Here is a 21,606-nt window from a genome sequence, read left to right as displayed (position 1 = left end):
AGCTCCCCGCACAGTCCCTGGAGCGCAGCAAGCAGCTGGACCAGCAGGCGCTCCAGCCGGAACAGCCTGGGCCGGGCCCCCAGCCTGAAGCGTAGGAGCCCAAGCGGGGAGCGGAGGTCCCTGCTGTCTGGAGAGGGTCAGGAGAGCCAGGATGAGGAGGAGAGTTCAGAAGAGGACCGGGCCAGCCCAGCAGGCAGTGATCATCGCCACAGGGGTTCCTTGGAACGTGAGGCCAAGAGTTCCTTTGACCTGCCTGACACCCTGCAGGTGCCCGGGCTTCATCGAACAGCCAGCGGTCGGAGCTCTGCCTCTGAACACCAAGACTGTAATGGCAAGTCGGCTTCAGGGCGTTTGGCCCGCACCCTGCGGGCTGATGACCCCCCACTGGATGGGGATGATGGCGATGATGAGGGCAACCTGGTAAGATTCCCATGGGGCCCTGTGACCCCTCACCCTGGGTCTTCAGAGAGGGCAGCCTTGGCCAGGCAGCAGTATAAGGGAGTTGTCTCAAGGGATGTCCAGCCTGTAAGCTGTCCTGTGAGCAGCCTGCCTCATTCATTCTCTCTCTCTCTCTCTCTCTCTCTCTCTCTCTCTCTCTCTCTCTCTCTCTCTTTCTCTCTCTCTCTCTCTCTGCCACCCTGCAGAGCCTCAAGCCCTGGTGCTTGTGTCCTGGGCTGTGCTCCGCTGTCCTTGGTGGATATGAATGGTTTCAGGCAGATGTGTATGAATCTTTCATGGCCCTCCCCCTGTGACTCAGGAAGACCCATCACTCATCTTTCTAAAATGATGCCTCCCTTCCCCTCCTGTCCCCCTTTCTCATCTGAACCTCATCACCAGCCTTGACTTACAGCATGTCCTCAGCCACTTATTCCTCCCCCACCTCCTCCACCACCCCCTTTGCCCTGAAGATGAGCACAAGGACGGGAACACAGGATGCAGGGTTAGCACAGGCGCAGGGTCCCCGTCTCCTCTGCCCAGGTGTATTTGAGCAGACAGCTGTGATGAGTACAATGTTTGATTATTGATGCAGTTTCCAAACCCAGCAGGGAGAGAAGGGAAGAAAGGCAGGGAGCTGGGCTGGAGGCTGGATGGGAAGAATACAGAGAAGGGTAGAGACAAGAGGCTGGGGATGCAGGGCAGGAGGGTGGAGATGAAGGAGGAGAGATGCGGAGGGGTTGGCATGTAGGGAGCCAAGAGGTGGCCTTAAAGGTAAAGGAAGAGGGTAGAGGGCTGGTCCTGAGCTTGCGAAGGATGCTGCTCAGGAAAAAACAGACTTTGATGGCTCAGGGGGCCTGGTTCACTAACTCGGCAGTGTTCCTTTCATAGAGCAAAGGGGAACGCTTACGAGCCTGGGTCCGAGCCCGGCTCCCTGCCTGTTGCCGAGAGCGAGATTCCTGGTCTGCCTATATCTTCCCTCCCCAGTCAAGGTCTGTTATGGTGCTGTCTGGGCATGCTGGCAATGGGGTCCTGGTGCAAGGGAGTAGGGGTAGTCTGCGGGAGCCTCTCCTTCCCAGCCTTTACCTCTATCCCTGGGGCAGGTTTCGTCTCCTGTGTCACCGGATCATCACCCACAAGATGTTTGACCATGTGGTCCTCGTCATCATCTTCCTCAACTGTATCACCATCGCTATGGAGCGCCCCAAAATTGACCCCCACAGCGCTGTGAGTCATCAGAATATAAACACTTCTGTTGAGTTCTGCTAAGTGCCAGGTTCCTCCTGGGTTAGCACTCGGGTCAAGCAAAGGAGGTGAGAAGGCTCAAACTGTCTCCAGTCTGTGCAAGGTCACACATCACAGACAAGGCAAAGGGACAAACCAGAGATCCTTTAGGCCTTCTGGACCCCATCTCTAAGATGCCTCCTGTGTCCTCTCCTGCCTCAGTTTCCCATCTACTGACATAACAGCCTAGCTGGGTACTCCATTACCCTCATAGCTACATATATATTCTTCTGAGTCTTTCTGAGATGAGGTGACACCTAAGATTGATCCTGTGTGGGGGCTGGACAGTACTGTTTTCCCTGAATCTGGCCAGGAGTCTCAGTGTCACTGTGACTAGTGCATTGCCAGGGTCTCTCTCTCTCTCTCTCTCTCTCTCTCTCTCTCTCTCACACACACACACACACACACACACACACACAGTGACTGGTACATTGCCAGGGTCTGTCTCTCTCTATCTCTCTATTTCTCTATCTCTCTATCTCTCTGTCTCTTTGTCTCTGTCTCTCTCTAACACACATAGTGACTGGTACATTACTAGGGTCTCTCTCTCTCTCTCTAACACATACAGTGACTGGTACATTGCCAGGGTCTCTCTCTCTCTCTCTCTCTCTCTCTCTCTAACACACACAGGCACATGTACTCATACATATACCAAGGGTAATGCAGAACTGGGTGGAGGGACTGCTCGTTGCTCCTTGAGATCCTACCAAGTCACAAACAACTAGGCTTTAGGGGGCCCTAGGAAGTTAGGAGGTAAGTTGGTCACTGCTGCTTGGCTGTGAATCTTTTAGTATGAGAACAGCATAGGCCAAAAGTTTTAGAATTAGATAATATTACTTAGTATTAGATATTTTCCCAAGGGCCTCAGTTCTTTGGATGGACCCAACTGATTCTAGGTGCTGTCTCTCCCAGCCTGACATCAGAGCCCCTCTTACTGATAACAATTCAGATTCTAGGCGGATGGCAGAGGTGGCCCTGTTTCCCCTCTTGGCACTCTATACCAATTGCTTGGAGGTGTCAGAGGTCCCCCCTCTTTGCTTTTTCCATTATTATTTGGATTTCAGAGTTGCTGGGGCTTCCATTTTCCATTAGGGTGAGCTCCAGACAGGCCAAGAGAAGTTGGAGAAAGCCTGACAGTTGGAGAGGCCTACCTACCAAAACTTGGTGGGTGGGTGAGAGGTAGTGCTGGGGACCTCCTTCCTGGGCTGGTTGCCCCTGTGACTACCTGCTGTCCACCCCACACACCCTGACATTGTCTCTCCACCTTCCCACTCAGGTTCTCTGTCTCCCACTTTGTCCCTCCATGCTCCTTTCCCCCACCCCCGACACACACACACACACACACACACACACACACACGTTCAATACTGCTGGCACACCTCAAGCTCTCTTCCCTCTGCCCCCAGGAATGACCTCAGCCCATAAGTACCAGGGCATTGGGTCACCAATACTCAGCATAAGTATGGTACCTGAGGTGGCACAGACTGTCCCCATGTCCCTCAGCCTGCCTACTGCACCATTTCTGGGGCTCACAGCAGGGAGGTGAGGGAGCTGGGTAGACCACAGGCAGGTTGGGGATCAAGTTAAATCCTGCTCCAGTTTCAAGGAAGAAATCAAGGAACTGGGGACTCAGACAGCAGCATGTCCCCTCTACAACACACAGAAGAGGTTCTTCTCTTCAGGGCCAGGGCAAAACTTTCCAAGTGAGGCCTGAGATGGCACTGTGAGTGGGGGGCTGGGGAGGGGCAGGGAACAACAACCTGTTCTGTGTCAGATATCTGAAGCTGTTTTGACGTCATGCAGAACAGGTCTGGTCATGCAAATAGGCCTCCTTCCCACCATCTCTCTCTCTCTCTCTCTCTCTCTCTCTCTCTCTCTCTCTCTCAGGAACGCATCTTCCTGACCCTCTCCAACTACATCTTCACGGCAGTCTTCCTGGCTGAAATGACAGTGAAGGTAAAGGGCAGGAGGGGGTGGGGTTGGGGGGGGGAAGCACTGACCTCCGATGGGGGAGGGGGGATGGGGAAAGTGGAACTGCCAGGGTAGAAGGCAAGCAGGGCTGGGGACTGCTGGGAGAGCGACTAGTGCCGCCTCTGCCAACCACTGTGGTGGTGGTCCCCAGGTGGTGGCACTGGGCTGGTGCTTTGGGGAGCAGGCCTACCTGCGCAGCAGCTGGAACGTGCTGGACGGCTTGCTGGTGCTCATCTCTGTCATCGACATCCTGGTGTCCATGGTCTCTGACAGCGGCACCAAGATTCTCGGCATGCTGAGGGTGCTGCGGCTGCTGCGGACCCTACGTCCACTCAGGTGAACCACACACACATACACATACCTTAACAACCAATACCCCCACAAGGGTATTGTGCACCCTACCTTGTGCACCGTACCTCCTGGCTATGACCTCATAGGGTAATTCTGTGATCTGCTCCAGACAACACTGAAGCTCCTGCCCCTGGTTATTTCCTTCCAAATTACACAGCCACTGCCTGCTCCGTTCCGTACACCCCTTTCCAGTGTGAGATGCTTTCCCGTTCAGCCCTGCTGTGACTAGCTCTGTTGGGAGCCCAATATAATAGCTCATAGGGCCCTTGTGGCCTCCAGCTGAAGCTCTCCCATAGAGTCCCCTCAGGGTGATGTTCTTGCCCTCCCTGTGAGTGACACATCCTCCTACTGTCTTTCCTCACCTTCTGCACCCCTCAGGGATCACCCATTGCTATAACACTTCTCCTAGCAGGGGACAGGTCTTCTCCAGTCAGGCAGTCCCAGCCTCCTAACTCAGAATTTCTCCCGAGTGAGGATGATACCAAAATAATAGAGCTGTTTCTCGGTCTGTAATGATCCATCTCCTTCTTGCTTGTTTCTCCCTGCATGCCCCTACTACTGTCTCCCGGTTGTCACCACCCCCACCCTGTCACACTGTGTCCCTGGGTGATGCCTCCCTTGTGTCGAGCCCTCTCCACTCCAAGCCTGATCAGGAAATACACTTGATAGCCTGAGAGTGGAGGCGGAACTGTGAGACCTGCAAGTGCCTGTTTGGAGACTACAGAGCAGTGGGGGGGGGGGGGGAGTCCTCTCGGTGGGGGCTCTGTGAAAAGGGGACTTTTCCATAGCATGTGGTGGAAGAACAGCAAGCTAAGGTGGTGGGGGAGGGGTTTAGCAGGGCAAAGGCTATGGGCGTGTCTGAGTGCTCACCATCTGCCCGTCTGCTGTCTGTCTGCTCTCCAGGGTCATCAGCCGGGCCCAGGGGCTGAAGCTGGTGGTAGAGACTCTGATGTCATCCCTCAAACCCATTGGCAACATTGTGGTCATCTGCTGTGCCTTCTTCATCATTTTTGGAATTCTTGGGGTGCAGGTGTGTGGGGGAGGGGTTGGTGTTAGCTGGGGGTGTCTGAGTCTCCCCTCCCATCTTGTTCTCCTCTCTTATGCTCCTGCCACCATTGTTCCAAATGAAAATAAACAGGACCCTTTCCCTCCAGGGCTTAGGCTTCAGACCCCCGTGCCTGATTGGTGTTTTACAGAAACCTGGAAACCTTTTGGGGGCCGGGGGCGGGGGGGGGGGTGACTCTTCTCGAAGGGACCCAATTGCACAGGCCCATCAGGTCCATTGGTAACTGCAGCTTGTTGTCCCTACACCATGATGTACTTAAATCACACATCTCGGTCTGCTAGCTCTGGAATCTCCTCCTTCTCCCTCCCCTCAAGCAGGGTGGGCTGAGTGCCAGGCCTGGGGATCCAGAGTCCAGACAGCTGGGCCAGGTTAACAGAGTGCTGGCAGGCAGGCGGGTGCAGACCCCAGACAAGGCAGGAAGTGGGGGCTGCCGGGGAAACCTGGCTTCTGGCCCAGAGAAGGAACTTGGCTTTGGAGGAAAAAGAGCCACAGCAGCCTGCAGGGTTCAGCAGACATCTCAAGGTTCTGGGGAGCCCCTTGGGCCCATCTTGGTCTTCTAGTGTCCCCCACTCCAGCTTCAGGGTAGACAGCTGGCTGCTGGGCAGTGTGGGAACTCCTGGGTGGTTGCTGCTACTCTCTCCCTCCTTCCTCCTCCTGCTTCCAGAATGCCCACTATGCCCTGGGGAGGGGCTGTTCCCTGGTTTCCTAGAAATTCTCTAGCCTCAAAGACCAGGCTACATTGGCCAAAGCTGTGCAGAGCCTCTGCCCCACCCTCATCCCACATGTGGCCTGGTGCCCACCCCTTCCCCCACCTCCCTTGGCTTGGGAGAGTGAGCCATTGTTGAATCCAGTCCCATGGGTTTAGGTTTGTCCTAAATGGTTCCCTCATCCCTGTCCCCAATCCTCCTGTCCTTCAGATCCCCTCTCTTCCACCCCCAGCAGTCATGGCCTGGGCTATCCTAAACTTTCTAGACAGGCCCATATTTAAGAACTTTTCTGCCAACTATGGCCTTAGTGAGTGATTAATGGCCTCTGAGCCTCAGTTTTCCTTTCTATAACGTGGGGCTTAAAATCTATATGCCTCATAGTTACCATGAGCGGTAAATGCCTAGCTTAGGGTGGCCCTAGAAGCATCCATCGGAACCACTCAGGCTCCTTGTTAAAGGACTGTGGAGCCGACTCTAGCACATCATCAGATCTAGGAAGTCGGGTGGGCTAAAGGAGACTGCTCTCAGGTGATGTTTTTGGATTTCTCTTCCCCCACATCTGGAGCTTCGCTGACTATGTTCATGGTAGAAGGGGAGTGGCCAACTCCCTCCTTCCACCTTGTTCTTCCTCTCTGGGAACAGGAAGAGGGTACTTATAGGGGAGTTCCTGTCAGGGTTTCTGGCTGATACCAGAGGCGAGCATCCCAGACACCCAAGGTGTGCTATATCCCTAGACTCAGAGCTTGGGTGGAATTGGGAGCCCTGGGCTTACTCTCTGTCTCCCACATGTGTGTGCTCAGCTCTTCAAAGGGAAGTTCTTCGTGTGTCAGGGTGAGGACACCAGGAACATCACTAACAAGTCCGACTGTGCTGAGGCCAGTTACCGGTGGGTCCGGCACAAGTACAACTTTGACAACCTGGGCCAGGTGAGTGGCAGGTTTGGGATGGGGAGGAGCTTAAAGATGGGACCACACATCCATCCTGAGTAATGTGGTCCAAGAGAGCTGGAGGTGGGCAACCACAGAGACTGGCCTTCTGCTGGCTCACTGTCACCGTGTCCCAGAGCTAGTGTACCTATACTCCCCAGTGAACAGACCACAGAGGCCTGTAGCTCTCTAAAGATGAAGGAATGGAGGATCACAGAAAGGGGGGTGGGGGCTGGCCCAGGGCCACAGCGCCACACAGTGCCACACAGTAGAGTAGAGCACATGTGAGGTTGGGAGCAGGGGGCTTTGGATATGAACCCTGTCGCTATCAGTGTCAGTTCAGTGACGTTGGGCAGCTGAGCTGCAGGGGCCTCTATTTTCTCATCCGGAGAATAGGTTCATGCTACCGTCTCCTTGGAGTTTGCACATGTATAATGCATGAAATATGTATTTGCTTACATGGTGAGGCTTCGTGTTTTTCTTCTCGGTTTGTGGAAATGGATATGTAGATGATGAAATAGCTGAGCTGAAGCAATATAGACTGGTGCACTTTCTTGCCTACCATTCATGGGGACTTGAGGACTTCAATTCCTATTATTGCAAAAGAAAAAAAAAGTAGCTGGTTTTTGCTGGTTTGTTTTGATTTCTAGACTCCTAGGGCCTTAGGATCTTCCCACCCTAGCTTTAGTCGTCTTTCCTAGCATCTGACCAACATGGGGTCCTGAGACAGAGTGTTCCCTGGGGACCTAGCGTAGGGACCCCAAGTTGTTGACAGGAGGTCTGATGATGGAATGTGGTGGGTAGTTTGGCCACACATGCTAGGTTTCAAACATCTGTTATCTCCTCTCGTCTCCTACCCCACCCCCACCCCTAGGCTCTGATGTCCCTGTTTGTGCTGGCCTCCAAGGATGGCTGGGTTGACATCATGTATGATGGACTGGATGCTGTGGGAGTGGACCAGCAGGTAAGGTGATGAGAAGGGCCATGTCTGGGTTCAGGTCACTCAGCCTGGGCTGGTTACCACGTGTAACCAGGCAAGCATGGGTCACAATAACATGCTGCAGCTTATTTGTAGGCCTGCAGTAAGTTTTTAAAAATGACTTTTTTTTTCTTTTCAAATGATGGGCGAACAGTTAAAAACTGGCACGAAAAGTCTGAGGGCCTGGGAACACTGGGCTCCCATTCCTTCAGGGTAGGAGTCAGCCAGAACAAAGAAACAGCTTCTAGACAGAGAATAGCCATTCTTGCCTGATGCCAGCTCATTCCAGCTCATCCCAGCTGCTAGCCTGTCAGATCCCCGGGGCTGTTTAATTTCATACCAGTGCAGCTGAGGTGGGCAGCACCTTTAGGTGGTTCCCCACCAGGCTGATGTGACCCCGTGGTCTTCCTGCTCCCCCAACCAGCCCATCATGAACCACAACCCTTGGATGCTGCTCTACTTCATCTCCTTCCTCCTCATCGTGGCCTTCTTCGTCCTGAACATGTTTGTGGGCGTGGTGGTGGAGAACTTCCATAAGTGCAGGCAGCACCAGGAGGAGGAGGAGGCGCGGCGGCGGGAGGAGAAGCGACTAAAGAGGCTGGAGAAAAAGAGAAGGAGTAAGGAGAAGCAGATGGCCGGTCGGTAGTCTTTCCACCTCTCTCTGGGTCGTGCTTGACCATGGCCTTGCGACTGCAGGGGGTTAGGAGCTGGGGCCCGGGGGCTGGGAGAAGTGCTCCTGCCCTCCCCCCATCTCCTTTCCTCAATAGCATGTCCGCCTTTAGAGCCTGCATGAAGCAGACCAGGTTAGCCCCCGTGGGGAAGGAGCTGCCCCCCAGGAGGCTCCCTAGGTCTCGACCTCATACTCCCCAGAGGATACCAGGTAGAAATTGACACGCATCTCAGCATCCCTGGAAGGAGGGAAAACAACCTGACCTGACGTCACACCTCCCAGTACTGGTGTGTTCAGTGACCTAGGGAGTAGTCTAGGTGCTAACTCAGATCAACCCAGGTTGTACTTTAACCTCTGTAACTTGCTCAGAGGCCATAGCTGCTCAGCCAGGGGTCAGGTGAACCTACAAAGAAACAATCATCAAGACTGAACTTTAGGACCACTCCCTTTCTGCAACAAAACGACCTGGCTCCCTGATGGTTGATGGTTTTCTTGTTGAAGAAGAAAAGAAGAGAGAGAGAGAGAGAGAGAGAGAGAGAGAGAGAGAGAGAGAGAGAGAGAAAATGACCCCAGGTGTGGTAGCACAAGTCTGCATATGAAAGCAGAAACAGCAGGATTGCAGGTTTAAAGCTATCCTGGACTACATAATGAGTTTTAGGCCAGCTTGGGCTAATAAACAGTGAGACCCCCCCCCCCCCCCCCCCCCCCCCCGTCTCAAGCCAAAACCCAAACAGAGAAAGGCCTTTGGAAAGATTTACGCTCTCAGGAAAGCTCAATAATCACTCTGTGGCCCAAGACCCCTCCAGGTCCTCTGTGCTCCCAGCATCTCTTGCACACAGTGCGTGCGGCTTCATGCCTCTCACCTTCATGCTTTGCCAGGGACAGGCTGAGACACACGGGGAAGCCACAGAGCTGGGAAGACAGGAGAGCAGCGCAGTAGCTGCTTTGTTTCTGGCATGTGTGCAGGTGTGTGTGCACCTGGCTCCCGCTCGCTCCCTCCCTCCCTCCCTCGCTCGCTCGGGGGTTTCTGTCTGTCTGGTGCTCTCTGTCATCTCTGCGCCTCTCTCAGTCACAGCCCACGTCCCTCCACGTGCCTGTCTGTGTGGGTTTCAAAGCCTCCGTGTGTCTCCCTGTGTCTCTCCCTGTTTGGTCTGTGGGTTTCCCTCCTCTCCACCCGCTCACAAACCGTCTGCCTCCCGTCGATCGGATGTGGGCCATGCTCTGAGTTTCCCCCTTGGTGTGTGGAAATGTGAGTACCACCAAATGAGTTGGGGGGGCTCCTTCTCTCCCTTGGCTGCATCTCCCAGTTGCCTGTGGCAGGTGCTTGGAGGATGGGGAGAGTGCGGAGGAGTCACAGACAGGATGAGAGTGGGACTGGGCCAGAGCTGCTCCAGGAGGATGTGGAGGGGGACTCTGGCCCCCAGGTGGCCATGAGCAGGTGCAGCTTCCCCGCCTCTCACAAGCACCCATTACCCTCCATAGGCTCCGCCTCTTCCCAGCTCTGGGTTGGGGTCTGGTCTTGGCTTCTCTTAGCTTGTACAGCTGAGCAGGTACCCTGTCCCCAGGGCCACGCTCCCACTTCTGCTCCACCCACCCATACCCCTTGTAGTGAGCTGTCTCAACAAGGCATCTGCACGTGCAATTTTTTTTGGCAGGAGGCACTGAGGCCCCTGCCGGACCAGCTGGCTCCTCTTCTGGGGTCTGTAGCTATTCAGGTGCAGCTGAAGCCACAGCAGGGGTAGGAATGGACATCTGTTCTGATGACAGTCTGCCTGTCTCTCTTCCAGTACCTTCCTACCCCCTGTGACCCTGGCGAGTTGGCTGAAACATTTGTCATCTTTGGGTGCCTGAGTCTGGGCTTGGGCATTGAGAACCAGATGCTAATGCTCAGCACACCCCATGTGTAGGCAGAGTGAGGGTTGGAGCTGAGGGGGAGCGAGCTGCTGAGGGGCCCTGCCCAGCGCACCTGGTCCGGTCAATGACCAATGTCGTGTTTCGTTCTTTTAGATCTAATGTTGGACGATGTAATTGCTTCCGGCAGCTCAGCCAGCGCTGCGTCAGGTACTGCGTCTGGGGTGTGGGTTCATGAGTGTGGGAACATGCTCTTTGCTCCCTCTCCATGGCTCATTGGTTTTATCCTCTAGGGGTGAAGGGCTGAGGGTCCTTGGGGCCCCCGAGAAGGCAGGGCCTGAAGTGTTGAGTCTGCGTCGCACCCCTAATCCCCATAGGTCCATGATAAGTTGGATGGAGGTGAGGTGGGCTTGGGCCCTTGGCTCAACAGTTCTTGTAGGACCTGGGTCTTCTACAAAGGGGCTTCTGCTGTCTTGGCACCGCCTCCCTGTTCCCCTGTCTCTCACCATTTGATTCAGCTGCAAATCTCCTTGCCTTCTCTAGTATGAAGGGAAGTCTTTGATCCAAGGGAAAGGATGAGAGGAGCAGCAAGGGGAAGGATTTGTTTTAACAATGTAGCGATGAATAATTGAACCAACTCATTAATAGTCAAGTCATCACGGTGGCCGCATCATCACTACAAACAGCGGAACAGCAGAAATTGGGAATTGAAAGACTGAGTTAGCTACAAGCTTCCCCCCCCAAAAAGCCAGAGGCTTGAGAACAAGTTGAGTCCTTACCTCCCAAAACTGTGTCTTGGGAAGACTTCCCTGTGCCTGCCCCTCACCCCATGCCTGCCTCACTCTGTCTCCTAGTCCTCTTATATTGTTCCCCAGATGGAGATTGAGAGGCTCAAAGTCTATGGCAGGGCTGTGGGGCCCCATCCCATCCCCCTGACATCTCCACCTGGTGGTTCCCAGGCTGTTTATTCCAGGATCCCCCTCCTGGCCTCCTCCTGCAGTTTGGAAGACTTGAAGTGGCGGCATGTGGAGAAGGGCTGTGCTGCCCTATTTTTTTTTTTTTAACTAATCAAAGACACATTTAATTGCTGATCAGTGCTTCTGAGCTGCAGAAGGTCACACTCTAACTGATGGCTGAAGGGAAAGTATGTTGCCATTTGTATATGGGGTCTTCACATGAGCACGTGTATACGTGTATACTTTCTTTTAAGCCTTGAGAAATTGTATTAAGAATGAAAGGTCTTCCACTCAGCTGCTTTCTCTGCTGCGGAGGGTGGGGGGGTTCAGCCTGGGAACCTCTGACTGAACCATTCCTCCCTGCCTAGGCCCCATCCTGGTGGGGGATGGCCTGCCTGGTCTGTGAGGGCTCAGAGACCACCTCAAGGGGCGCTCTGAGCCTTGACAGATTCTCATCTTCTGCCATGGTCCTGAGCTATGGTATTTGACCTTCAGTAGCATCTCTCTGGGGTCTCAGGAGTCTCTGGCTAGGTTGTGTCTCTGTTGCTAGGATCTCCGTGTCTCTGTGTCAGACTGTTTTCCAAGTTTCTGACACGGTAGGGGATGAGAGGATGGTGGGAGAAAGTTGTCTTCAGCTTAGCCCTTCTGAGTTATTGAACAGCAGGTTCAAATGGAGACTGAAGAAGACGCATGCTCACCTTTGCCCCTAACCACTACCCAAACACGTGGCTAGCCCGCCCGAGGCTCCTCCACTCAGGGCACTGTCTCTTTAATCAGCACATACGTGTAGGCACAGCCACCAAGGCACACCATACCTACGCCTCAGCACACACCGGCCATCTCACTCTGTACTTTTCCCCAGGGACCCTGGCCTGCTCCTGCTGGCACCCGTACTATTTATTCTCTTAGGTTGTAACAGTGACCCAGACTCTAGATGGTCCCCAAAACCTCTTATATCCCTCCTCTCAGAGCCTGGGGTTCTTCAAGGTCTATACCAGAGCTTGCTTTACTCTTGTGAGTAAGACTTATGCGGAGAGACAGGACAAGACATCCTGGGACTCATCCTTAAGGTCTCCCACAGGGGTCTTGGTCCTGAATTTCTAATAATCTGAATTTCCCAGATGCTAGGGTACCCGTGTGCTAGTCTCCCTTCCACGGTGACAGCCAAGTCTCTCATCTGGGTTTTCTAGGAGTCAAATGTGTAACCCCCCACTTCCTGCTAACATGTCTTCATCCACCCTTCTGTAGCCAAGAGGAGTTATCACCCAGGCAAGGGGAAATGAAAAGGGAAAAGTTGGATTAGCAAGTGACACTGGGCCTAAACGCTTAGGTCTGAAGGGAGAGATTGGGACTGCTAGGTGACAAGACCAGTCCTGTGACACTTGACCTCCAGCATCAGCTTCCTGTCCTCAGCCAGCTCTGACCTCCATCTCCACTAACCCCCTCTTTTTCCCCTCCCACCAGGCCAGGAGGATCCCTGGCAGCTCGGCTTTTGCTGTGGGGCCCTGTACCCCAGCTAAAAGCCTATTTCCTACCATTTTCTCTTTTGCAAACTGTCTGCCCTGGCTGTGCCTTGGGCTCTCTGTGACCTCTACTAACTCACTGTGCCTGTTGCTGTCACCCACAGCTCCTCCAGCTCTCCTCATTGGCCCCTGGGTCTCCCTAGGGGCCCTGGGGCCTTTCCCCCACTGTCTCCCTCTGAACTCTACTCTACCCAAGGCAGTTGATAACTCGTAGAAAGGAAGCCGGGTGATCAGGAGGGAGGCTGGAGTCTTGCTGTCTCATTCTGGTGCTGGGTCACAGGTTTGCTGGGTCTCTCTGAATGGTGGAGAGGCTGCCGGCAGACAAGCGGCTCTAGTTGGTTTGGTGCTCTTTGGACTTGTGTTTCTAACGGAGGGTTTCCTTGATGCCTGCCGATCTGGGCTGGGGGCTGCAGTCAGAAGGGTATTTGGGACCTGGAGCTATGAACAGATGCCCTGTCCCAGCCGTGACTCCCCCTCTCCTCTGAGTTGCCTGGAGGGTCCCTGGCTGAATGCGGCCCCACCACCATCACCCAGACTCCCGAAGCAAGGCTGGAAGGCAGAGTTGTTGTTGGTGATAACTCTATATGGCCCTGATGTGCCTACAATAGTCAGGTTGGGTGGGATAAGAGGGGTTGGGGGTGGGGAGGGTCAAGGGGACTTCTCCCTTCCAGCCTCCCCTCAACATTGTCTCAACTAATAACGGGGCTAATAAGGAGCAGCTTCTTCTAACCTAATTGTATTCAAACATTTTAGTTAATTCTCCATTCATATTTTAGCATAATGGGATCGGGTGTTCTCGACATTTATGGAGATTAATGCAGAGAAAGAGTTCCGGCTGCTGAGGCAAAACAGGGCGACTAGCGCCCTCTGGTTCTCATGGTACTGAAGGAAGGAAGGAAAGAAGGAAGGAAGAGGCCTTGGCTAGCCTAGCCACTCCCCACCATCGGGTGTGGATGACCTGTGGGCTCATGGCATCCCTTGCCTCTGGCCTCTCCTCTCCCCATATTCTTGGGTGTCAGGAAGGCCACCTGAGCAAACAAAGCCACACTTGGCTGGCCCACTCTGAGAACAAAGAGATGACCTCAGGCACCTCTGAGATGCACCTGTGCCCTGGTTATCCACACCTCAAGGCCGATGTGGAGAGGGGTCAGGTGGGCTTGCAGATTTGTCTCGAAGCCAAACCTGCCACTTCTGGGCACTCTTCTTCCTTTGGCTTTTGGTGGGGACTCACCCCCCAGGCCAGTCCTTGCCTCAGTTTACCTCTCTGTGAAGGAATCCTCTGCATGGGAAAAGATAGTTGTATTTGAGCTGGCCTGGACCCAAAGCTTTCTGCCACCCCTGGGCCAGTTGGTTCCTGGCATGGTATTCAGAGGCTATAGGCCTCCCTGGCTAGCTTCTGCCAAGACCTCCTAAGAGGGGAAGGGCTGTCTGGGACCTGAGGCTGCCCATGCTTTCCCTCCGTGTATCTCTCTGTGAGACCAGTCTGTTGGCATATTTCCAGATAGCGTATCCCTCACCCTGGCCTGGCCCTTACCCCAGCACCTAAAAGGAGGGTCCCCTGAAATCTGCCCCCAGATTTCTCTTGCCTGCTTGGCAGGATTACCTTCTGGTGCTGTGACCTTTCTAAGTGGTCAGCTAACTACAAGAAAAACACTATGCCTATGACAGATCTCAGACAGCTCTTCCAGCCCAGCCTGCAGTGTCAGGCAGCCCCAATACCCAGGGTAGGCTGGGTACTCATTAGAAACTGGGTGATTCTGTGGGTGCTGCCTTCCTAGCTTGAGTCTGGGACAGGGCAGAGGCCTGAGCCTCCGCCTCTACCCTCCCCACATGAAACTGTGGGAAGTCTGGGGCACTGTCCTCTGTAGACTCTGTGGTAGGTCAGCAGGCAGCCAAGATGTCCAATTTCCAATCTCCGGTCCTATCACAAATCCCAGCTCTGTGTAATCCCTTCGGCGGCCCTAGGGGCTGAGCTTGGAGAAAGCATTGGAGCCTTCGCCTTAGTGGCTGGAGCTCCCTCTGAGCCCGATTAGATGGGGCGGGGGGGGGGTGTCTTTCATCTTATTGATCCACCTTGCCGCTGAACATGGAATCAAAGGTTATAAGGAGCTGGTATAATTTAGAGGCTGCCCTAGGATATGGGCTCACCCAGTGTCTAATGTAGAGGAGGGGCTTTGCATGTCTCTATCCCATTCCACCCTGACTGCAGGCAGTAGAGCAGATGCTTGACAAGGGACAGACCAAAACAGCCGGCTCCTGCATAGGGCAGTGGGTGGGGGAGGGGGCTGGATGGGTGTCGGGATGCTAGTGGTGACCTGGAATGTTTTAGCACTGGTGTAGAGGCTGGCAGCAGGGAGGGGCTGTGGGGGGAGGGCTGTGGGGGGAGGGTTGTGCCTGATGTCTACTCTACTCTCTTTCCTGCCCCCACCAGAAGCCCAGTGCAAACCCTACTACTCTGACTACTCGCGCTTCCGGCTCCTCGTCCACCACCTGTGTACCAGCCACTACCTGGACCTCTTCATCACTGGTGTCATCGGGCTGAATGTGGTCACGATGGCCATGGAACATTACCAGCAGCCCCAGGTGAGATCAAGAGATGAGGCCAGCAGCCTTGAGACCTTCCCAGGCCGAAGTAAAGATAGCCTCTGGGTGTCAGACAAGTGTTGGGGGCTCTACGTGGGTCCTCATACTTGCGGCAGTCTTCTTAGAGGTGGGTGTCACCTTTGTTTTATACAGGAGGATACTAAGTCTCGGTAGGTTAGTTTGCTCAACCAATATCACACAGCTAGGAACTGGGGACTGAGCACATTTTTATTGAGCATCTAGTCTGTGTGGCTCTGGGTCTTGGAAGGTGAAGAAGACAGACTGATGTTTGTCTGTCCTTCAAGACTCAGATTCTAGGACATTCTCAGTCCCCAGACTCATCTGTTTCCAGTCACCCCTCTCAAATACCTTCTCTGTCAGTCTCTCCATCTGAGCAAGGAGGAGGTTGAACTGATAATGGACCAGCCTCTTTCCAGTCTTAGTGTTCTGTGCCTTCTGGCACATTCTCACGGGTGTCTCAAGGAGAAATTAGATGCCAGGTTTGAATAGTCATGGGACAGTGGCCAGTGGTCAGCCATCATGGTAGGAAAGGGGGAAAACAGGGCTCCCTCAGCATCACCTTACTTCCCAGCTCTGGGAGGTACTGTGATGGAGGGGTGGGGCAGGCTTCAGCCTTGGGGCTACGGAAACCCTGCATCTGGCCCCCACCCCTACCAGATCCTGGACGAGGCTCTGAAGATCTGCAACTACATCTTTACCGTCATCTTTGTCTTGGAGTCAGTATTCAAACTTGTGGCCTTCGGCTTCCGCCGGTTCTTCCAGGACAGGTAACAGCAGAGAGAGAGAGAGAGAGAGAGAGAGAGAGAGAGAGAGAGAGAGAGAGAGAGAGAGAGAGAGAGAGAGAGAGAGAGAGGTCTGGGAGAGTGGAGAGTAAGTAAAGATGTATCTCCAGGGGGAAATATCCAGAAGGCTTTTGAAACTGAAGATCTATCTTAACCATCCTAGAGCTGATGGTGATGATGGTCCCAGAGCCAGGGTTTAAGGGATGGGAGGGATTTGAGGTTTGACAAGGCAAAGCTTAGAGGGCTTTAGCATCGAGAAATCAACTGTAGCCTCGGATGGCACTAATGCCACAGAGCTTGGAGCTGGGCCGCCTGTTGGATTGGAATCACAGTCACTTAGTGACCGATGACTTTGGGGGGGGGTGTGCCTCAGTTCCCTCATCTGTGAGAAGAAAGCTAACACTGTCCATGTCAGAGTTGTAATATGGATATACAGCTCTTAAAACAGCTCTCTGCTCAAAGTAAACGTAGAAACATCGAAAGCCAAGACCGATGAGACCAGGTGCCGTGGTCGGAGTCTCTGGTGCAGCAAGGCTCAGACAGGAGGAGAGTTTGAGTTCAGTTTGAGAAACATAGCAAAACACCATATGGGGTGGGGCGGGGAGGCAGGGATAATGATGAACAATGGAAAGCACAGGCCCTTCCCAGATCTAATTTTCTGTGCCACCATGGCACCCTCCCCCATACTCCCTCCCCGCCTCAGAGAGCTGTGTTCCCGATTTTCCAGGTGGAACCAGCTGGACCTGGCTATTGTGCTTCTGTCCATCATGGGCATCACGCTGGAAGAGATTGAGGTCAATGCTTCACTGCCCATCAACCCCACCATCATCCGTATCATGAGGGTGCTCCGCATTGCTCGAGGTAGGTCCAGCGCTTGTACCTGCCTTCCCCAGACGGAGATGGAAAGAGTTGGTTATGCGGATGGCTCTGGGTTTCCAGGGGTTTTCTCCTAGCCTCTGCATTAAAGGCTTGTCTAGCATAAGTGGGCTGGGGTATGGGTGGACCATCCCACCAGCTCCAGCCCAGCCTGGCTCTCCCAGCTATGTGATGGGGGACCCCGGGGGGTGGGGGGGAACCAGCTCATGACACTGTCCTGTTCTGCAGTTCTGAAGCTGTTGAAGATGGCTGTGGGCATGCGGGCACTGCTGGACACGGTGATGCAGGCCCTGCCCCAGGTAGCTGGGAGGTGGGGTGGGCAGAAGGGAAGGGTCCTCCTGGGGAGGAGGAGGTGCCCTCCAAAAGGGCAGGGGCCTCAGGGAAGCCGGCTGGAGAGCCAGCAGCGTCTTTTCCGTTTCTTTTCCTCTTCTCCAGGTGGGGAACCTGGGACTTCTCTTCATGCTATTATTTTTCATCTTTGCAGCTCTGGGCGTGGAGCTCTTTGGAGACCTGGGTGAGTTGAGGTTTGGGGATGGTGGAGGAGCCAGGGATGGAGATCAAGAGGGATCATAAGACTAACTTGGTTTTCCCCTTTCCCCTCTTTCCCCCCAGAGTGTGATGAGACACACCCTTGTGAGGGCTTGGGCCGGCATGCCACCTTTAGGAACTTTGGTATGGCCTTTCTGACCCTCTTCCGAGTCTCCACTGGTGACAACTGGAATGGTATTATGAAGGTGAGAACCTGGGAACCCCTTGCCAGAGCTGCTGGAATAACAGGGAGGACACCCAACCTCTGATGTAAGAGTCTAGGAGAGGATGTTTTAGCCATGAATAAAAGCATACCCCCTTGTTACCCATGTCAGAACACGCTGGATTCTCTCTCTCCCCGGGACATGCTCTGATTCACTCATACCTCACAGCACCAGGACTCTGATGTTCATGCTTACCCAGGGCCTTCTCCCTCCGCACTCTGCTATCCCATGACCACTCATCGGCTGCCCTCCTCACCCTCATGCCTCTGCCCTCAACACCTCCCACAGGACACCCTCCGGGACTGTGACCAGGAGTCCACCTGCTACAACACCGTCATCTCACCCATCTACTTCGTGTCCTTCGTGCTGACGGCCCAGTTTGTGCTGGTCAACGTGGTCATAGCCGTGCTGATGAAGCACCTGGAAGAGAGCAACAAAGAGGCCAAGGAGGAGGCGGAGTTGGAGGCGGAGCTGGAGCTAGAGATGAAGACACTCAGCCCGCAGCCCCACTCCCCGCTGGGCAGCCCCTTCCTCTGGCCTGGGGTGGAAGGTGTCAATAGCCCTGACAGCCCTAAGCCTGGGGCTCCACACACCACGGCCCACATTGGAGCAGCCTCTTCAGGCTTCTCCCTTGAGCACCCCACGGTGAGCAACAGCGTCCCTTCTAAAGGGCCACGGGACAGGAGAGGGGTAGGGAGGGCAAACAGCAGCTCAGTGGGGTCATACAGGAGCCCAGCAGGGCAGGGGCTTCTCCATCTTCCTGCCCCTCTTACCTCGACGTTGAAGGAGCTAGCTGCCAAGTGCCCCTCCCAGAATGACTGCCCATATTCTCTGTATATGGCCGACCGCCCTCTAGCAGTGCGGTGGCAGTCTTACTAGCTCCTCTAGCCTGGTGTGGCTTCCCCGTCTAGGCTCCTAGGTTCAAGGCTAAGTTCTCTGTTTCCTTCTTGTTTCTTTTTCACCCTTACCCGATTGTCAAACCTCTTTCCTCCATGCTCTTACCTTCCATCTCCCTACCCTTTCCTTGTCTCTTTATCTCTCTCTCCCTCTCCCCTTTGGACTCTGACTATTCTCATCCCCCACCTCTCCTTCCTCCTGCACCTCCCCCATTCTCCTCTCTCATCTCTCTGTTGCTCTGTGTGTGTGTGTGTGTATGTGTGTGTGTGTGTTTGTGTGTGTGCGTCACATGGGCTCCACTTCTATTCTTTCAACCCCTTTCCAACAATCCCCTGGCCCTGATACTTCTCATTGTTACCCCTCTGATCCCTGCTCCCTTGACTCTCCCGGCTCCCCTTTTGGGCTGGTCCTCCCAGGACAGACAGCTGTTTGACACCATCTCCCTGCTGATCCAGGGCTCCCTGGAGGGGGAGCTGAAGCTGATGGACGAGCTGGCAGGCCCAGGGGGCCAGCCCTCTGCCTTCCCTTCCGCCCCCAGCCCGGGCGACTCCGACCCACAGGTTATTGTACCCTGTCACGTGCTCCTTCCTCTGACCCTGCCGAGTTGTGCCATGCTGTGCTGTGCTTCTGGGGTGGCTGGGGGTGTGTGGCTTGCCCACTGAGTATCTAGAAAAAGAGAGGCCTGTAGAGCCACATAATTGCACACTGCACCTGGCAGGAGACAGTGGGGAGGGTAGTCCAGGCTCTGGAAAGTAGGGAAATCATCCTATCAAGGGAGAGAGAGGGGGATGGAGGAGGGGCTGGAACAGAGCAGAGATGGGACAGTGGGACTTGGGGGGTAAAGAAGGCTAGGTATCAGGTCCAGATAAGAAGATCTGCAGAGGTTAGTGCAAGTGGCCATGGAACCCTTAGAGGTACCTGTTTTAGCTAGTCTGATTCTTCTGTAGTGTCCAGTTACCTATCCACACTCCTCTAGTGGCTTTTTGAGTACAAAGTCCACTGGATGTGATGAGGGCTGTCATAGGCAGTTTTCTATCCTGAGGGAATAGAAGTGAATTCTGGGGCATAAATGTGAAGCAGGGCTTGGTTTCCTCACCAGATGCAATTCCTTCCCGGAGCACCTAGGGTACTCCTCCTTCTGGGCACACCACACGCAGCTTACCCTGAGCTGTTGCTTTCTTGGTTCCTCCAGCCCTGCTCTCCTCCCATTGGCTCAATACTCCCTCAATCTCCCACCCCCACTCCAGGTCAGGAGCTGGGTGTGGACTACATCTGAAGCCTAGTGACACACCACCTGATGGGAGAAGGGGTAGGCTCACAGGTTCCTAGGCAGTCTTTAGCCTGGTAGGCAATCGACAGTGATTTTCACATGGTAAGGACCCGTGCCTCTTGTTAGAATCCAGTCTCAGACCTGGCACTGACCTAGAAAGGGAATGTAGCTAGTCTTCCCCCTTCTGCCCCCCCCCATTCTAAGCTAAGCCCATAGGAAAAGTGGAGGGAGGGGGGATAGGATAGGACACTGATTAGAACAGCCCACTCACCCAAACACCACTCACCCCACCCTCGATATCTTGCAGGTGCTGAAGCTCCTAGGTGAGCCAGCTAGATGATGTGGTGACCAGAGTGTGCCCCCTTCACACTGGCTGGGAGAGCACCTCCTTAAGGCCCACGTTGGAGAGGGGGAAGCAGGTTGCAGTCAGGCGGAGGAGGGCCCATGAGGGGAGAAGCCAGAATCTGGGGGCAAGCCAAGTCCTGCTAGGCTTTTGGAAGCGAAGAGAATAGGCAGAAAACAGCCGTCAGACTGGTGGCATTGTCCCCAGCGTGCCCCCCCCCATCCCCCGCTGCCATGCTGCTCTGTCTGCAGAGAGGAGACAGGGCTTTGCTGGCCTTTCTTCTTTTTATTTTGTTTGTTTGGTATCATCTTTATGAGAGTAGAAGCCCTCTCCTCCGCTCTCTCCCCGGGTGCTGGTAGTGTGGGAGGGGGCTGCTAAGATGCCTGGGGTATCTTTAGAATGTGTTTCTGCGTCTCTTGGTCTCTCTGCTTTGCCAGTGTTTGCTCTGTCTCTTTGGTGCCTGCTGCAGACTCTCTGATCAGCACAGGGGGTTGAAGTGGGAGAGGGGAGGGGCCGTGGGTATATTGGGCAAGGGGCGGGGAGTGAAATGGAATGCCTTCTTCCCCGCTTTGTGGAAAAGGGGAAGTGGGGGCTGCGAGTGTGCCCAGTGTGTGTCCTGGTTTCTCACGCCTGCTCATCTCTCTCCTGTCTAGATCCCTCTAGCTGAGATGGAGGCTCTGTCTCTGACGTCAGAGATTGTGTCTGAACCGTCCTGCTCTCTAGCTCTGACGGATGACTCTTTGCCTGATGACACTCACACACTCTTACTTAGTGCCCTGGAGAGCAATGTACATGCACACATCCCTTGCTGCTCCCCCAGCCTGGGTTCGGCTGGCTGCAGGGCTCCAGGTCTTCCTCCCACTCTGTGCCCAGGTCCTGCCCAGAGGCGTTCACTTGTGGGCACAAAGTGCCCCAGCCTTTGCTGGCATGAATTTTTTCCTTGTACCCCCTGCGGGTAATAAAGGAATTAGATAAGATAAAAACCAAGACCCTGCTCAGAGGGGTCACATGAGCAGCCGTGGTGACAGGGTTATTCCAGGAATGATAGCCCAAAACAGAAGTAGCTTGGGAGTCAGCTTCTGTGTTTGGAGCCCTGTACCAGCCAACCCTCCCTCCCTGCTCCCTCCTCCTGCCTCTCTCTCATGAGACTCACTAGTGTCCTGGGTGAGACCCATATCTTTGCTGTCACCACCATGCCTTTCCCCCTGGGGAACTGTTCCTGTTTCCTTTTGCTGTCCCTGTGTGTCTTTGTGTCCTGTCCTCAACAAGCTCCTGGGGCTTTGGTACTTTGACCTTCCTACCTTTCCTCAGTTTCCCCCTGCCCCCTCTCCCACGACAGTGAGCAGCCCCCCTCCTCTCACCC

The 21,606-nt window shown here is 54.4% G+C and overlaps 1 protein-coding gene across 45 annotated transcripts in view; it reads left to right on the top strand.

Annotated features, from left to right (window-relative positions):
- The window catches only part of Cacna1g (calcium channel, voltage-dependent, T type, alpha 1G subunit), a 66,010-nt gene that overhangs the window by 40,280 nt on the left and 4,124 nt on the right, over nucleotides 1-21,606 (top strand). For 7 of the 45 annotated variants that reach the window (XM_006532073.4, XM_006532069.4, XM_011248690.3 and 4 more), the window contains 19 exons: nucleotides 1-420; nucleotides 1,327-1,427; nucleotides 1,539-1,662; nucleotides 3,607-3,675; nucleotides 3,842-4,026; nucleotides 4,945-5,071; nucleotides 6,615-6,740; nucleotides 7,615-7,704; nucleotides 8,144-8,357; nucleotides 10,397-10,450; nucleotides 15,151-15,302; nucleotides 15,981-16,090; nucleotides 16,833-16,966; nucleotides 17,210-17,280; nucleotides 17,417-17,495; nucleotides 17,594-17,715; nucleotides 18,022-18,378; nucleotides 19,047-19,190; nucleotides 20,897-21,031. The exon at nucleotides 1-420 is cut by the window's left edge and continues 12 nt beyond it. In XM_006532073.4, coding sequence (XP_006532136.1) covers nucleotides 1-420; nucleotides 1,327-1,427; nucleotides 1,539-1,662; nucleotides 3,607-3,675; nucleotides 3,842-4,026; nucleotides 4,945-5,071; nucleotides 6,615-6,740; nucleotides 7,615-7,704; nucleotides 8,144-8,357; nucleotides 10,397-10,450; nucleotides 15,151-15,302; nucleotides 15,981-16,090; nucleotides 16,833-16,966; nucleotides 17,210-17,280; nucleotides 17,417-17,495; nucleotides 17,594-17,715; nucleotides 18,022-18,378; nucleotides 19,047-19,190; nucleotides 20,897-21,031 — 2,814 coding nt within the window. Of the gene's footprint in view, nucleotides 421-1,326; nucleotides 1,428-1,538; nucleotides 1,663-3,606; nucleotides 3,676-3,841; nucleotides 4,027-4,944; nucleotides 5,072-6,614; nucleotides 6,741-7,614; nucleotides 7,705-8,143; nucleotides 8,358-9,268; nucleotides 10,344-10,396; nucleotides 10,451-15,150; nucleotides 15,303-15,980; nucleotides 16,091-16,832; nucleotides 16,967-17,209; nucleotides 17,281-17,416; nucleotides 17,496-17,593; nucleotides 17,716-18,021; nucleotides 18,379-19,046; nucleotides 19,191-20,896; nucleotides 21,032-21,606 lie in introns of those variants that run through there. The other 38 variants (NM_001177890.1, NM_001177888.1, XM_006532084.4 and 35 more) reach the window with 21 other exon arrangements.

Source organism: Mus musculus, chromosome 11 (assembly GCF_000001635.26).
Source record: "Mus musculus strain C57BL/6J chromosome 11, GRCm38.p6 C57BL/6J".
NCBI classification, from domain to species: Eukaryota; Metazoa; Chordata; class Mammalia; order Rodentia; family Muridae; genus Mus; species Mus musculus.
The sequence above is the reverse complement of the archived record's forward strand: the minus strand, read 5'-3'. Positions and strand labels throughout refer to the sequence as shown.